This window comes from Borostomias antarcticus (assembly GCF_949987555.1).
Source record: "Borostomias antarcticus genome assembly, chromosome: 25".
In the NCBI taxonomy this organism is placed as follows: domain Eukaryota; kingdom Metazoa; phylum Chordata; class Actinopteri; order Stomiiformes; family Stomiidae; genus Borostomias; species Borostomias antarcticus.
The window spans coordinates 7,818,128-7,834,192 of NC_140258.1; the positions used below are offsets into that span (position 1 = coordinate 7,818,128).

Genomic DNA, 16,065 nt, shown 5'->3' on the forward strand with positions numbered 1-16,065 from the left:
CGGCGTTAATAGTTTGAGATGGTAAACGCAGACTCGCCAGTCCAACCCGCCGGGCGACCCCTAACTATATGCAAACCCCTTCAAGTATGTGTCTCTTGGGGTGGAACACCCCGGCAGCTACAGGACAATGGCACTAAAATGATCGCTTAGCTATGACAATGCAGATAAGGGCAGATTGAATGTCTCCTTCTTCGATGGCGTGTTGCTGTGGGGGCTGTCCCCTCAGACAGCCAATTACGCCTTTTATCTTTTGCGCTTTGAAGATGCGCCCTGATCCCTTTAGACAACAATAGGGACAGGGCGCTCCTGACGGGAGGCCGCCGGGGAAGTCGCCTCCATACGGAGCTTATTTCCTCGCTTCTGCGGCCAGACTGGCTGGTAGGAAACAAATTGGAGCCCCAACTTTCACACAGACGCTCGCACTAACGTGCAATCAGCTGCTGTCCATCTGACCCAATATCCAGAATCAGTAGCCATATTAAACTCACATTTTATTGGCTGAGTTTGCAACAGGAGAGATGAGGCACATCTTAAATCCTTCATTTATGACATCTGACTAGTAATGAGAAAACCAAAGCGATGAGCTCAAGGTAGCCTACAAACATTTCCGTTGGCTTAAGCTATGCTAACTGTATTCATCTGAACAAATGTAGGCTAATACATTGGCGTCGTTTTAGGTATTATTATAACAGTCCTAAAATGAGATATTATATGATAATTACACCGGTATTTTTAGTGTAATAACAGACGCCAGGGGAGTATAGAAGTGTGATGTTTAGGTTACACACAAAATATATTTCAGTTTTCAATATAAACTTATATTGAAAAACATTTCAGATTTTCAAACACATCTCACTTTTTTAAGCAAAACTTTTAGCAAAAATGTAGCTTAATGGTAAATGGAATCGCAAACTGAATGTCATTCAGGTATTTTGTAGTTTACAGCTTAATACTATTATCAACATTATGATAACAGTTGTCTGTATTTTTAGGTGCTGCTTATTTCACTAGCAAGTGGAGTAAGTGATCAAAGTAAAGACAATTACAGTTGAAGTGATCCTCATATCAAAACTAGATAGATGAAATAGATGATGCCATTATAGCACTCTTGTGGGAGGCAGATTGTGTGCTCAGGCTATGGGGACTGTGTATAAATTCTCACTGTGTAAGGTCAAAGGGTGAAGTCACCTCGACCTTGGACAGTCACACGCCAGATACTTTAAACGGAGACAGCCGGTCGAAGAAAGCAAGTTATCTGATACACACAATTAATCAATACAAACAACTGACAAAGTCTCCCCATCTCTGATCGGGGGGGGGGGGGGGGGGGGGGGGGGGGGGTCCAGGGCAGAGTCTGCAGTTCAAGTTTGTTTTCCTTCTTTTGTTCTTATGTTGTTATGTCATTGTTTGTTTGTTCGGGGGGGGGGGGTCACTGGAAGGTGGCCTTCACCCTGCGCAGCGTGTCCTGTACGCGACGTGCGTGTCTCTCGATCTGGGCCTGGTGGAAGTTGGCAGGGTTGTCGGCGGCCAGCAGATGGACGTCGAGGCCGCCGAGGTGGCCAATGCGCAGACGCAGGTAGGCCTGCAGCTCCAGGTCAGCGCCGTAGCAGAACACGCTCTCCTGGAAGGCGTGCACCTGGCTCACCACCTTCGCTATGGTCCTGCACCGTCCATGGAGGGGGAGATGACAGAGGGGGTAGAAAAGGACAGAGAGGGGGAGGGGGAGAGAGAGCGGGAGGGAGGGAGAGAGGGAGGGAGAGAGAGAGGGAAAGGGAGAGAGAGAGACGGAGGAAGAAAAGGAGAGAGGGAGGGAGAGAGAGGGAAAGGGAGGGAGGGAGAGAGGGAGGTAGAGAGGGGGAGAGAGGGAGGGAGAGAGGGAAAGGTAGAGAGAGAGAGGGAGGGAGAAAGGGAGGAGAGGACAACAGGAAGAGGAGGATGGGAAACGCATAAAATGAAGAATGACATGAGGAGAAAGTGATGAAAAATCAAGCTCATTAGCTTTACCGCAGTTCTGCCTGTGTTCCTGAGTATCGGCAAACTCCAGTACACGAGTGACCTGATTAGGGCGAGCGGAGGGGTAACTCAGGGCCCGGCATCACCAGCTGTGCCTCCACCTCTCACCGCCACCTCTCCTGACCCCAGCATCTGGCTACAACGGCACACCTCTCAGCACCTGGCCGGCCCTCTCTCCTCCAATCACAGAGCCTTCCCTCCGAACGCCATATGGCCTGGTACTGGCGCCGTGAGAGGAACCCGAATTCTACGAGACGGCGGCGAAAACCAGCAGCTGTGTCATTACCATCCGCCACGACACACGCCGCCCCCAGCATCTGGCTGCCGTATTGGAGTGGGAGGAGGGGAAGGACGCGGGGAAACTCATCCCCGTGTCGCCCAGAGTTTGGCGGCAACTTGGCTGACATTGCCGCAGGTGGCGAGGGATAAAGTTAATCTTCATTTTGGGGGGGGGGGGTTTCTTTGAAAAGAGGGCGTCAGACTGGTATTTATCTCAGTGGTTCACTGTGGGTGGTACAGCACAACACAGAGGCTACGGTCGGTCAGATGTGTTTGACTGTAGTAACCAGTCCGAGGTCTTAAAGTTAGGGTGTCCCAGGCTAGCCTCGTGAGGCCATCCTGGTCTCGCCAGCTCACATTCGGTTTCTCTCGCAAATCAGTTCGGATACTCTCCATAGACATCTGCTCGCGCCAGATCAGAAAACAATCTCGCCAATCGGCATTCTGTGAGGAAATTCAACCAGCCACGCTGGACGGGTTTAGGTGTGATGACGGCGAGGGGCGGTTGAGGTTAGCGCGGACGGACCATAATCCAATCACCTGTTGAATACTGTTGAGAGCGCCTGCCCTTTTCCAAACAGTTTCCAATGGAGAGTTCCCAGGTGGTTGCGAAGCAAGCAGTCTGGCGCGTCACATGCTGTCTCACCTGAGTTTGGGCCACTTGTAGGCACCGCTGGCGAGGGTGAAGGCTCCTATCTCCAACTGCTGGAGATGCATGGCCAGGATGTGGGCAGAGGGCAGCGTGGGTCTCCTCCTCACCTGCTTGCCTGCCATCAGACACTGGTTGTCGCTCTTCAGAAAGACCTGCGACGGAGAGAGGCGGAGAGACGTCACCACACACTCTTTCCTGTCGCATTCTCTCCTTAGCTGTAGCTCAGTTAGCGGCTGTAGCTCAGTTGGTAGAGCGGGTCGTTCAATGATCGAAGGGTTAGTGGTTCGAATCCCAGCTCCAACTGTCCACATGTCGAAGTGTCCTTGAGCAAGATACCTAACCCCAAATTGCTCCCAATGAGCAGGTTAGCACCTTGCATGGCAGCTACCGCCATTGGTGTGTGAATGTGTGTGTGAATGGGTGAATGAGAGGGCACTGTAAAGCGCTTTGAGTGCCGCTAAGGTGGAAAAGCGCTATATAAGTGCATTACATTTACCATTTATACAAAGCTGGTGTGAGGGATGGACTGCGTCGGCGTGTTGTTTTGAGATGACCTCACCGCGAGGTTAATAACATACACAAGTAAACAATGTATGAGAACTGTCACTTTGAAGGCAAAGTTATGAGATGGTGGCCAGCTGTGAATATGTCAGACGGTTTAACACACAGATGTGTTGCTCAAAGCTGTTTTTCCTTAACGGGCTGGTTCGTACGCCCCCACCCCCCACACACACATTCGTGCGCATGCACACACAAACACACACACATACACACAAACCCACACACAAACCTGCACGGCGCGCAACTCCTCCAGGATCTCAGACACCTTGGCAGACAGATGTTTCCAGGCCTGTCGGCAAGAGAGGGGAAGTTAGTTTCACATTGAAGAGGTGAGTGGAAAACTTACAGTACATTAAGACTCATAGTCTACTGCTAAATTCAAAACATCAGCAAGTAAATACAATCTGCATTTAGAAAAAAAACACCAAGGGAATACAGATTGTATTTAGGAACATTGGCACTATTTAATTGCAACGATTGCAGTTCTTGAGTCCTAAATGTATTTTTGCATGATATATGCAACATATTAATGCATGATAATGCACATTTAGAGTTCCGCCTACTTGAATGCCCTCATGTTACTTTTCCTCTGATTTGAAAAGTAATTCAATGTCCTCTCATTACCATGGAAATAGCATTTCACTTGAGGGCATACGGTACTTGTGTGAATTTTCTATTTCGCATTTCGGTGCTAGTGATTTCTTTCATGCAAACCTTACTGGTAATTGCCTGACAATCACATTCTCCAGTCCCCCTAAGACCTGCATGGCTGTGGCAAAGTTTCTCGATTCATAGCAGTATTTGGCAATTAACAGAAACTTGGTCAGCAAAGCTCCTTGTGCCTGCAACAGAAAAACACATTTGGAATTTTGTTGACTGACACAGTCTTATATTCAACAGACTGACCAATTTTGTTGACTAACACAGTCTTATATTCAACAGACAATGGCCGGGTTTCGCGATAAAGAACCTTCTTAAGGAACCCTTCTTAAGCAACCCTTTGTATGGGAGTTAAGAAGTACTTTGGAGTTAAGTGCTTCTTAACTCGTTCGGGAAACCCGGCCAATGACAGCCCCTTATTAACGGTCATGATCCCTGGAGACCGGGCATGTCAGCCCCTTATTAACGGTCATGATCCCTGGAGACCGGGCATGTCCGCCCCTTATTAACGGTCATGATCCCTGGAGACCGGGCATGTCAGCCCCTTATTAACGGTCATGATCCCTGGAGACCGGGCATGTCAGCCCCTTATACGTGTTGCACTTACCACCAGTTGAATGCAATTTGTTCGTGTATACAAGATCTTGAATATAGTCGGATTGTGTTTCAACTAAATGTTTCAAGCTTTTCTCCATATTTCAGGACATAGATTGGATCATAATGAATAACGACAGACTGCACTTTTTTGCATAAAATATCAGTTCTGTTTGTTTCTGTGCATCGCAGCTGGCTGAACTTATTTTTAAATCCCCTTCTATACATATTTTGCCCTTAATATCATCTAATATCAATTCAATATCATTCAAACTTCACAAGTTCTGAGGAGAGACAGAAGGAGAGAGTGCACGCTGACTGCTGCAGTTAATACCAGCTTTTCAAAAGCGGTATTTGCACCCCCCTAACCGTGTGTGGCAGTTTGCTCATGGTCTTTGTGGATCACACGCAAGGCTTATTTGGGGCAATTTTGCACGGAAGTACCTCATTTACATACATTCAAATGAGCACAGCCGTGGAGCTATTTGCTCATCGGTGCAGTTTGCAATGCTTTTCACCCTTTGCGTGTGCTTTTGTGGATTGGATGATATTTTTTCGTCTTATTTGGCCGGGTTTTGCGGCTGCAAAAGCCGCGCAATCCTTTTGTGGATTTGGCCCTTGGGTTTTGGTCATGCAGTTTTGTTCGGGACAATTGGAGGGGGCAGATGAGTGCATTGAGGTGAGATCCAGAATTGACTGGACATTTTACCAGCTTTCCAGTTGCAGATCTCACCTTCACTGAGTCACAGATGACGATCTCAGCAGAGACCCAGTTGGTGACTCTGTCAGCATAGCTGAGCAGCTGTTGCAGGTGGCTGTCTGTCACCTCAGACACAAAGAGACTGCTGCCCTCTGCTGGACAGACATGGTGGGACACGTTTCTGGGGGACAAGAGACTGAGATAATAATATTGAAATGACAACTGAAATCGCATAAAGACAACACTGAGACTTGGACTGAGGGGTAGGCTACTCACTTGATAGCTGCTTTGTCCCTCACTCCCTGTGCTCTGGAGTTGAGGAAGTGTACTGGGTGACAGCCTTGAAATACTTCCTGCGTTTGGAATATCGCATTAAATAGTTATTTGTCTCCATCTATTGTTGGCTGAATAAAATTAAAGTGTTTGTGCAAGTGAGAGCGAGTCTGGATGTATGTGTCTGTTAGTAAATGTGATGTGACGTGTTGTGTGCCAGTGGGATCGTGAGTGTGTGCGTGTGTGTGTGTGAGAGAGTGTGTGTGAGGGAGATTGAGGTGATCGTGTGCGTGTGTGTGGGCCTGTGTGAGAGGGAGATCATGGAGAGTGAGATCATGAATATGTGTGTGTGTGTGTGTGTGTGTGTGAGAGAGAGAGAGAGAGAGAGAGGGGGATTATGTGTGTGTGTGTGTGTGTGTGTGTGTGATAGTGTGCGTTTGTGTGTGTGTGAGAGAGAGAGAGAGTGTGAGTGTGTGTGAGAGAAAGAGAGAGAGAGACTGTGCGTGTGAGGAGCGTGTGTGTGAGAGAGAGAGTGAGAGAGAGTGTGTGTGTATGAGAGAGAGAGAGAGTGTGTGTGTGTGTGTGTGTGTGTGTGTGTGTGTGTGTGAGAGAGAGAGAGAGAGAGAGAGAGAGAGAGAGAGAGAGAGAGAGAGAGAGAGAAAGTGAGTGAGACTGTGTGTGTGTGTGTGTGTGTGTGTGTGTGTGTGCGCGTGTACCTGCTGCAGCAGGGTGAGCTGCTGGGCGGCGTGCTGGGCGGGGTGTGTGCTCTGGCTGAAGGGGTAGCGCTCCTGGCTGCGGAGGCAGACGCCGGGGAGGTCGTCCATCAGGGAGGTGTAGCAGGGCCGGGGCAGGGCCGCAGCTATGGAGTACGCCTGCTCCTTAGGCAGGGACGCCTGGGGCTCCACCACCCGGGAGATCCTCCACTGAAAACTCTACACACACACACACACACACGCACGCACGCAAACGGATTGTCTCTGAGCTCGGCTGGGAACACTCTGGTCAAGCTCCGTCTGACGGAGAGCTAAACGTCGAACAAGCAGCACATGAGACGCACTGACCTTTTTTCCGGGGTCCTCGATGGAGGACATTCTGCAAAGGGAGTGGACAGACTGGCCGCCGTCCTCCTCCTGCATGCTGATTGGGCTGCCGGATCCTTGGCTCCACCCCTTCTTAGGAGAACTGTGAAGTGCGGCCAGAAGGTTTTCCCCTCTGCTGTCCAGGGGAGGCACCTGGAGAGGAACGCGCGAACAATCACAAAACATGTCATGTGATATGTAATATATATGTATGCATGTAGTATGACATGTAGTGTTTATGAAACACACTTGACAATGTTTCTCAAGAGCGCCAAGTGATCAAGGAGATTTCTCAAAAAAACAAAACAAAACAAAACAGCTACCAGCAGAGATTCAATACTGAGTTAAACTAGAAAATGGTGCTCAGAGAGCACAGACCTCCGCTCCTGAATGCATTTCGTAGCCTTGTGCACGCCAAAATTGAATGGGTTCTAAATTGGCCCATGCTACACCCCTCCACCGAGTTTGACGAAAAGCAGTTTCAGTTTTTGTGTAATCCTAGTCCAAAAAATGAATGGAGGTGAATGGCCGTCCGGGCCAAGTTCAGTGGGCTCGTGATTCACGAGCGGAGGGCAGAGGTAAAAATGACTGGAGGTGAATGGGTGGCTGTATTTGGGTCACAGCCAGCGGGGGGCAGTGCGGTGCACACCGAGCTCCCCCAATCCAATCCCTGTGTCTCTAGCATCCTCACACAGGTAGCTGGCTTCGTTCTAAATTTTGTTTTCATTTTGTGTAATCCTAGTCCAATAAATGACTGGCGGTGAATGGGTGGCTTTATTTGGCTTGGGTCACAGCCGGCAGGGGGCAATGCGGTGCACTCCGGGCTCTCCCCCCGCACACCCCAATCCAAACCCTGTGTCTCTAGCCCCCCTACACAGGGAGCTGGCTTCGTTCTAAGTTTTGTTTTAATTTGTGGATTGGTAGCTTTTGCGTAATCAGTCAAAAAAATGAATGCAAGTGAATGGGCAGTCCGGTTGTGTTTGGGCGGCCCGTGGACCCGACCCGTGATTCTGATCCACTCCAGAATTTAAGAGTTTGTAAGTTGGCCGATGCTACACCCCTCCACGAGTTTCATGAAATTCCATCAGGTAGTTTTTTAGTAAACCTGGTTCAAAAAATGAATGGAGGTGAATGGCCGGCCGTATTTGGGCTGCCCGTAGACCCGACCTGTGTTTCGGATCCACTCCAAAATTTAATGGGTTCTAAGTTGGACCATGCTACACCCTTCCACCAAGTTGTGAAAATCGGTCCATTCGTTTTTGCGTGATCCTGCTAACCAACGCACAGACACACGCTACCAAAGACATAGCCTCTCACCCTGCGCTGTTGCTGAGGCGGAGGTAAAAACACAATAGAATTTGTGAGGAATTTAACAAAATCAGGTTAAGCTATCAATTGAGAAGAGTCAGCTGTTTGGTTACCGCAGAGGTGAGGAAGTTCTCCAGGGTGGCCAGCAGGCTGGACTTGGGTCTGAAGTCCATCAGTCGGCAGTCAGCCAGCCAGGCCTGCAGCAGGTCTAGACTGCGGTGGTACACCCTAGCGCCGTCTCCTGCCATGTCTGGCCCACGTCTGGAACGAGCAGAAATACCTCATAATCACATACACACACAACCACCAACACCCCCCCCCCCCCCCCAACCTCCCCAAACACACACCTCATAACCACATACACACACAAACGCTCAACAACCACCGACACACACACCCCATAATCACAAACACACACAAACACCAACAGTAACAACCACTGACACACACACCTAAAAACAACAGACACACACACACAAATAACTGACTCGAGGCCTCTGGCTTCTGTCCAAGCAGCCTGGAATTCAATTGTGTGTTCTCGGAAGTCAAAAAGTGATACTGTTTTTTTGCTTCCCTCTGGAATATGTAGGGGTGGGACGTATGCCCACCTCCCTTGTTCTCGGTAAAGCGCATTGTGTTGCCTCTGGGTATGAAATGTGCTATACAAATAAAGCTTTGATTGATTGATTGATTGATTGAAAAGTGCACCGTCACTGTGGCTCGTTGCTACGTACCCCACTGCACTGTTGAATCTATCCATCAGGAACTGTAGGACTTCCTCGGGAGTGCAGAAGTAGCGATAGGTGTACAGGAACTGCTGGATGTAGCCCTCTAATGGAGCGTTTCTAGCAGGGGGGGAGGGGTTTAGTTCAATGTGTGTCATGCAATATCTTGTGTCTGGTAGTTAAAGCAATGCAGATCTACACAACCCTTGGATGTCACTCATCAACACAGGTGGAGATAAATATCACATTTAGGTCTAATTTGCTTTTCAATTAGCTTGTAGCATCCTCCCCAGCTTAGTTAGATACAGTGTCCACTAGAGGGCGCAGAGTAACGGCAATACTGTTGTACTCTCGGCGCATAGTTTTACATAATTTCAAAATATCCTCTATCGTTCCTCTTACCTGGCGTAGAGGTAGGCCATAAGGCCTGCTGGGGACCCAGCCTGCAAGGTGGCCTTAACTCTGCCTGTTCCAAAGCTGAGCACCGTCGGGTCCTCAGAGGCCTGGAGCTCCAGGGAGGTGGGGCCACAGGCAGCCAGAGAGTGGAGCAGGGAAGAGTCCACACCCCACTGATCCACGCTCAACACCTGTGCACACAGTCGTCCCCACACAGCGCCTCCGTCAAATTGATACGAATTGCATTCAATCTCCGGAAATCCTCAAGAGTAATTTTCATGAAATGTAAGAGATTTATGGAACAGGTTTGTTTACTTACCTCAAGATATTTCTTTACATGATCCAGGAAGTCCACTTTGGACCTGAGCTCATCGAGCTGGGCCTTCAGTTTGGACAGCATGAGTTTGGTCTCAGAACCTTTGAGGTAAACACTCATTATTAGGTCCTATACTTGCAACTGAAATTCTGCATTTGGTTTTCAACCTACTGTAGCAATTATTTGATCCAATCAATGAATTAAAATAAATGGTACCTTTGTTTTTTCTCTCTTGATGGAGCAACCGCTGGTAGAAAGTTCTGATCTTTTTCAGATTTCTGCTCTCAATTATCAGCTGCTGTTGAAGCTCCTATATGACAGACAATACACACTCAGCACCAAAACACACCTGTCACACTCAAGCTTGTGCACCTCAAATGATGTGGCTGTGCCCATGCATACTTCACTATGGTAACAGACACCTAGGTCTTTGAAGTGAGAGAGGGACCACATTACTGCGGTTCCCGACCCCGGGCCCTTCAAGGCCCCAAGAGCGGCCCTGTCAAGATTGCCTGGCTGAAGGACACCATAGAAACCTACTGTCAGTTCTACCATCAAAGCCCGCAAACACAAAACAAATTCATTATTATTCCACTAGAAATTGTAATCATCTCACTGCCAAGGGGTGGATTGATCATGTTTATATGCAATATCAGTTTGAAGAAAATAATGTGCCAATTACTGTAAAATCTCCTCCTCCCTCTTTTCCTCTTCACTCCAAAGCCTGGCCATGGCTTCGTTTGCTATCGCCAGAGAGTTTTTTTCTTTGGCTTGTTTTCAATTAAAGATTGATTATACATGTTGGGGGTAAACTTAAGGTTGAATGACTTACTAATAAGGTGTTTATAATATGCAAATGATTATGTATAATTCAAGCTCAAACAAAGGCAATATACTTTCTACTGGAAGGATAAGACTGATTGGAATTTCATTCATTAAGCTTAATATCACTTTTTTGTGTCATGCACTCATAAGTAGTAAGTACTGAAGACGCTTTGGTTCGCAATGCCACACGATGGAATATAGATGAAGTATGAGAGCAACACTGTGTGGATTTTCATTTCTTTTCTTCATGTTATCAAGAACCTGATCTTAAGGTAATTTTGTCCAACGATGATGACTGAATATGATTTGTTCAACACCTGAAATAAAGTCAACGAGAGAAGAAATCTTCAAAATTCTGCTCTCGAATACAGATGGTGAACATTGGAATACAAGCAGCTGTTGCATTGCTAATAGATCTGATGAATCAAACCCCACCATGTCTGTTATGTTCTAATCATGTACCAGACCTTTTTTTTTTTTTTTTTACCAAACAATCCACACAAAGTACCAGACGAAGCATCTGCTGACAAACGCCGCAAATCGTGAGATGACCAGCGATCCACAAGCTCCGCCTCACAGCTCCCCCCGTTCCCCTGGGGGGGACGGAGCTCTCCTCCCCGGTCACCCACCTGTGTTTTGTGCTCCAGAGATGGAGACTCTGTGTGCTGTCCCAGGTTCAGGGCGTACCGGACCACCTCCTGGCCGAAGCACTCTTCCCCGTAGAAGGCCAGGGCCCAGGCGGGGCCGAGGAGCAGGCCGGCCTCCTCCTCTCCTCCGGAGCCGGGCGACAGCAGGCGCTCGGACGCCAGAGAGTCGGCGTCCTCCATGTTCTCGGAGCAGTCGGGGCTCATCTGGCCCTGGCGGCGCCCCCCGTCCGGCGCCCCCTCCCTCCTCTCCCCCCGGGGAGAGCCGGCTTCAGAGGGGCTTTCATCGCTGGCCCCCGCTGCGCAGTCCCCACTCTCCATGACCCCCGCGGCCAAGCCCTGCGCAACGCTCACCCCCGGACCTGGGGAGGGAGCACAGAACAGAGAGAAGGCTAGGGCAGATGACTAAATAGTGTGTGTGTGTGTGTGCGCATGTGTGTGTGTGAGAATGAGTGTGCGTCTACGGGAAAGAGAAACAGAATGGTTTAGTGGTGATGTTTCCCAAACCTGAAAAACGGGATGATTTCATTAAAAGGTTTTTATGTTTTGTTGGCTTGTAATGGAATGCTAGCTAACCTTGTTATGTAATTAAGGATTCTGCATCACAGGCGCCATTCACCATCAATTACGGCCCTATTTCTGGAGTTAACATCTCAAACCCAATGACTGTGCATCACATTGAGGAGGATGGGGTGTTTGTGTTGAAGTAGTTTGTGCACTGTGTGAGAGTGTGTGTGTTTTTAAGTAAACGGTAAATGGACTGCACTTATATAGCACTTTTATCCAAAGTGCTTTACAATGGCCTCTCATTCGACCATTCACACACACATTCACACACCAATGGTGGCAGCTGCCATGCAAGGTGCTAGCCTGCTCATTGGGAGCATTTTGTGGTTCAGTGTCTTGCCCAAGGACACTTCGACATGTGGACAGGAACCGGGATTCGAACTCCAACCATACGATCACTGGATGACCCAATCTACCTCCTGAGCCACAGCCACCCCTAGAAGTATCAGTACCTTTTTGCATACATGTGAGTTTTTTGTGCTTAATTTAATATTGTGTGTGTGTGTGTGTGTGTGTGTCATGAGTGTTTGTGAAGGGGTGTGTAGACCCAGGAAGTGAACAGTTTGCCAGTGTGTGTTTCCACAACAACCCCGTCCAGCTGAGTGGGTGCATTGTAACACCCCAGCATGAGTTGGGCCTTACTGAATACGCTGCACTCCTAACAACTCCATCCAGGAGCCAATCATCCCACTTACAGCCTGATCCAACTGCCAATCAGAGCCAAATTAGCAACAACATCACAGCCATGCAACTGCCGAACTAGAAATGTCATAATAACACATCACAGGACTGATCAACACACTCTAGATAGAGTATGACCCATATAGACATAGTGCGACAGCTGTACACTAATAAGTCTACATTTCCTACCGTGGCGGCCATGGTGTCGAATCGCCGCTGATATAACTCGGTGCGTTCCCCTGTCAGGACTGGCGGTACTCGGCTCTGAGTCTCTATGCTCAGGCGTAGGTTCTGTGGTTCCGCGCCGGGCCTTCTTCTTCTGCTCGGCCTCCGTTCCCTCCCAGGCGGCCGGAGCGCCGGGTTCGGTGCGGTTCGGGTCGCCGTTCAGGTCGAGACGACCGCGCCGGAGATGCTCCCGTCTCCTCCTGGCTGTCAGGGGCGAGGCAGCTGCCCTTTGCCGAGGCTTTAATGGCGCCTGTTCATTAGCACCTCTGCATGTGGCACACCAGGGGGAGGGAGATAAGACACGATGCCGTCATGGATCAGGCGCAGCCACCGCTGGGGACTGACAGCCCAGCGTAGAAGGAGCACAGAGAAAAATAGAGAAACACAGGCTACACAGACAAACACAGACAAACAGGCTACACAGACAAACACAGACAAACACAGACAAACACAGGCTACACAGACAAACACAAGCTACACAAACACAGACAAACAGAGAAACAGAGAAACAGGCTACACAGACAAACAGAGAAACACAGGCTACACAGACAAACACAGAGAAACACAGGCTACACAGACAAACACAGAAACACAGGCTACACAGACAAACACAGAAACACAGGCTACACAGACAAACACAGGCTACACAGACAAACACAGGCTACACAGAGAAACACAGACAAACACAAGCTACACAAACACAGACACACACAGACAAACACAGGCTACACAAACACAGAGAAACACAGACAAACAAAGACAAACACAAGCTACACAAACACAAACACAGGCTACACAAACACAGAGAAACACAGACAAACACAGGCTACACAAACACAGAGAAACACAGACAAACACAGGCTACACAGACAAACAGGCTACACAGACAAACAGGCTACACAGACAAACACAGGCTACACAGACAAACAGGCTACACAGAAACAGGCTACACAGACAAACACAGGATACACAGACAAACACAGAAAAATACAGGCTACACAGACAAACACAGACAAACACATGCTACATAGACAAACACAAACAACACAGAGAAACACAGACAAACACAAACAACACAGGCTACACAGACAACACAGACAAACAGGCTATACAGATAAACACAGACAAACAGGCTACACAGACAAATACAAAGACAGGCTATACAGATAATCACAGACAAACATAGAATACACAGACAAACACCAACAAACACACAGACTCCACAGACAAACAGATGAACCGCAAGCTATTCAGACAAAACACAAACAGAAACCCAAACAACATAGCCAAAACACAAATACACACAAATACACTAATAAATAACATATTACACATCAGCAAGTTCTGAGAGAAATGTATATATAATAAACATCAACATCTGAAGAGAGAAAAAGACCAGACTCAGGACCAAGTCAACATGCAGCAAGATATTGACTGACCTGTTCTCAACCCCACACACACTTCAAAAACCCACCCTTCCAATAACACACACCATCAGGACATGATGTACTACGTGTAGGAACTAAAGATCTTACTCGCACCGTCTGTGCTGATAGTCTCGATGAAATGATGCACAACGACCATATCAGAAACGCTCAACATAATCAAAACAAACCAATCCTTAACTCTCAACAATGTATCCATACGGGCAAGCGTCTGAGTGAGTCCATTAGTGACCCAGAGCAGAATGGTTCTGCTTTCCTCAGCAGAGCGGTTCTCCAGTCCTCCCTATGTGAGCCGGAGGGGCAGAGTCAGCCTCGTCCAGCCTAGTGTGTCCACTGTCCACCCCCCCCCCCCCCCCCCACCCCCGCGCCAGAGCAGGCCGTCGTCTACGCTACGCTGTGATGTCTCACTGCCAGAACATGATTAAAGGCTTTCTCCAGGCTCTGCTCCGGGGTGTAAAAGAGCGCGTCTACTGGCAGATGAAAAGCCGTGGGGGAGTGAATCAGACACGCTCACTCACTATCTCCCCTTCCTGCTTTCTATTCCTCATGAGCCCCTCCGTCTACCTGGGCTGCACACCGGTGAGGAGAGATGGCTATGAAGGAAAGGTGACATAATGGACCTCATACCCCCCCCCCCCCAACTTCCATTCATATATAGTCTACTCAAGGCTCATCAAGGCCACTCGTGACTTTCTCAATGGCACGGCGAGAGGGACGATGAGAGGTCCTTCCGTGTTGCCAGACAATCTTCTACCAGACAAACAAAACCACAAAGGGGAGCTGTGTTACCATAGGGACCTTTCTGGCTGGAGAAAGCCGGGGTGAGTATAGAGTGCGTATCTGAAGTGCATCTCGTTCGAATGCAGATTATGACTGGAGTACCAACGTTATTGTGTGTGTGTGTGTGTGTGTGTGTGTGTGTGTTTGTGTGAGGGAGGAGGAGTGGAAAAGAAGAGGGGACTTAAGCATCTAAAGTGTCTTTTGTTGAAGAGTAGCATGAGGGAAATTAAAATTCTGAACACAGCCACTGCCAATTTTGGACTTCTCCCTCCCCTGCACAAAAACCATCCGAGCTGGCTTATGACTGCGTAAACAGAAGAACTGAGAAACCCATCTGATCGACCTGACAGCCTGCTGAGCTCTCGCTAAAATCGATCGTAGTCTTTTCCAACTCACAAGTGTTTCGCAGCCGATCTGGGTCAGCTGCTAGATAAAGTAGATAGGTAACAGAGAGGAGAAGCGTCTTTTTGAAAGACGCCCACGTTTACTCACGGCGGGGAGGGGCTGTGGTTGACCAGGCAGTGGAGCACTCCCAGCAGGTCCTCCTCCCAGTAGAGATCGCTGAACTTCTCAGTCACGACACCTACAAACGTGCAGTACCGCAGGCCCTTCAGGGAGAAGATGTACTCTCCTGGGAAGATATGGGAGAGGCGGGCGCGAGAACGTCACAATCGCAAACCCGCGACTCCACAAAGTTTTTCACGGATCGATCGAGAGATTATGAGAACGCCGCATTCTGCGGACGCCCTCACGCTGCTCACCCATCGCCAGGTCCTCCTCTCCGTTCTCCACGTAGCCGTCGAAGGCGGTGAACTCTCCCCTGAGCAGGGCGATGACCTCCCGTAGGGCAGGGTGGACCTGGGGGGAGGAGGAGGGGGACTTGACAGGGGACTCCGTCCCGGGGCCTGTCCCTCCACCGGGGGACCCCGAGACAGGCTGGGCAGGGTTGGGGGGTGCTGGCCCGTAGTCGCCGGGGCTTGGGTCCGGGCGGGGTCGAGGCGGCCTGGGCTCTTGGCCGAGCGTCGACGGCTCTCTGGGAGATGGAGACGTCACAAGAGTCACGCCGTCGCTCCTCGGGTCTTCGGGGGGCCCCGGGCACATGGCCATGCCTGGGAGGCAGCTGGCCATCAGCGGAACACTGAACTCCAACCCGGGGATAGGCTCTGGAGCAGATATGTGGACAGGCACTAAGGTTAGACACCCCGTATGGGGGTCCTGACGTAGGAGGAAGCTGTTGAAAACACCAGAGCCGGTGAGATGAGAACAGGATGAACTTAGGAGAGGCGGGACCCTTTTTCCTGGATTGGACAGTTCAGGGGAGGCGGGAGGTGGAGAGTCAACC

General features: G+C 49.3%; 1 protein-coding gene across 1 annotated transcript in view; it reads right to left on the reverse strand.

Moving 5' to 3' along the window:
* Positions 1-1,429: 1,429 nt before the first annotated feature.
* The window catches only part of kndc1 (kinase non-catalytic C-lobe domain containing 1), a gene marked incomplete at both ends in the record, with an annotated part of 28,848 nt that continues 14,212 nt past the window's right edge, over positions 1,430-16,065 (reverse strand). Inside the window, 17 exons of the mRNA XM_084458777.1 lie at positions 1,430-1,661; positions 2,939-3,096; positions 3,735-3,794; positions 4,225-4,347; positions 5,493-5,640; positions 5,736-5,812; positions 6,449-6,664; positions 6,794-6,964; positions 8,233-8,380; positions 8,854-8,964; positions 9,247-9,431; positions 9,560-9,657; positions 9,773-9,866; positions 11,011-11,387; positions 12,532-12,764; positions 15,216-15,354; positions 15,485-16,065. The exon at positions 15,485-16,065 is cut by the window's right edge and continues 201 nt beyond it. Of these exons, the coding sequence (XP_084314903.1) occupies positions 1,430-1,661; positions 2,939-3,096; positions 3,735-3,794; positions 4,225-4,347; positions 5,493-5,640; positions 5,736-5,812; positions 6,449-6,664; positions 6,794-6,964; positions 8,233-8,380; positions 8,854-8,964; positions 9,247-9,431; positions 9,560-9,657; positions 9,773-9,866; positions 11,011-11,387; positions 12,532-12,764; positions 15,216-15,354; positions 15,485-16,065 (3,151 nt within the window). The remainder of the gene's footprint in view (positions 1,662-2,938; positions 3,097-3,734; positions 3,795-4,224; positions 4,348-5,492; positions 5,641-5,735; positions 5,813-6,448; positions 6,665-6,793; positions 6,965-8,232; positions 8,381-8,853; positions 8,965-9,246; positions 9,432-9,559; positions 9,658-9,772; positions 9,867-11,010; positions 11,388-12,531; positions 12,765-15,215; positions 15,355-15,484) is intronic.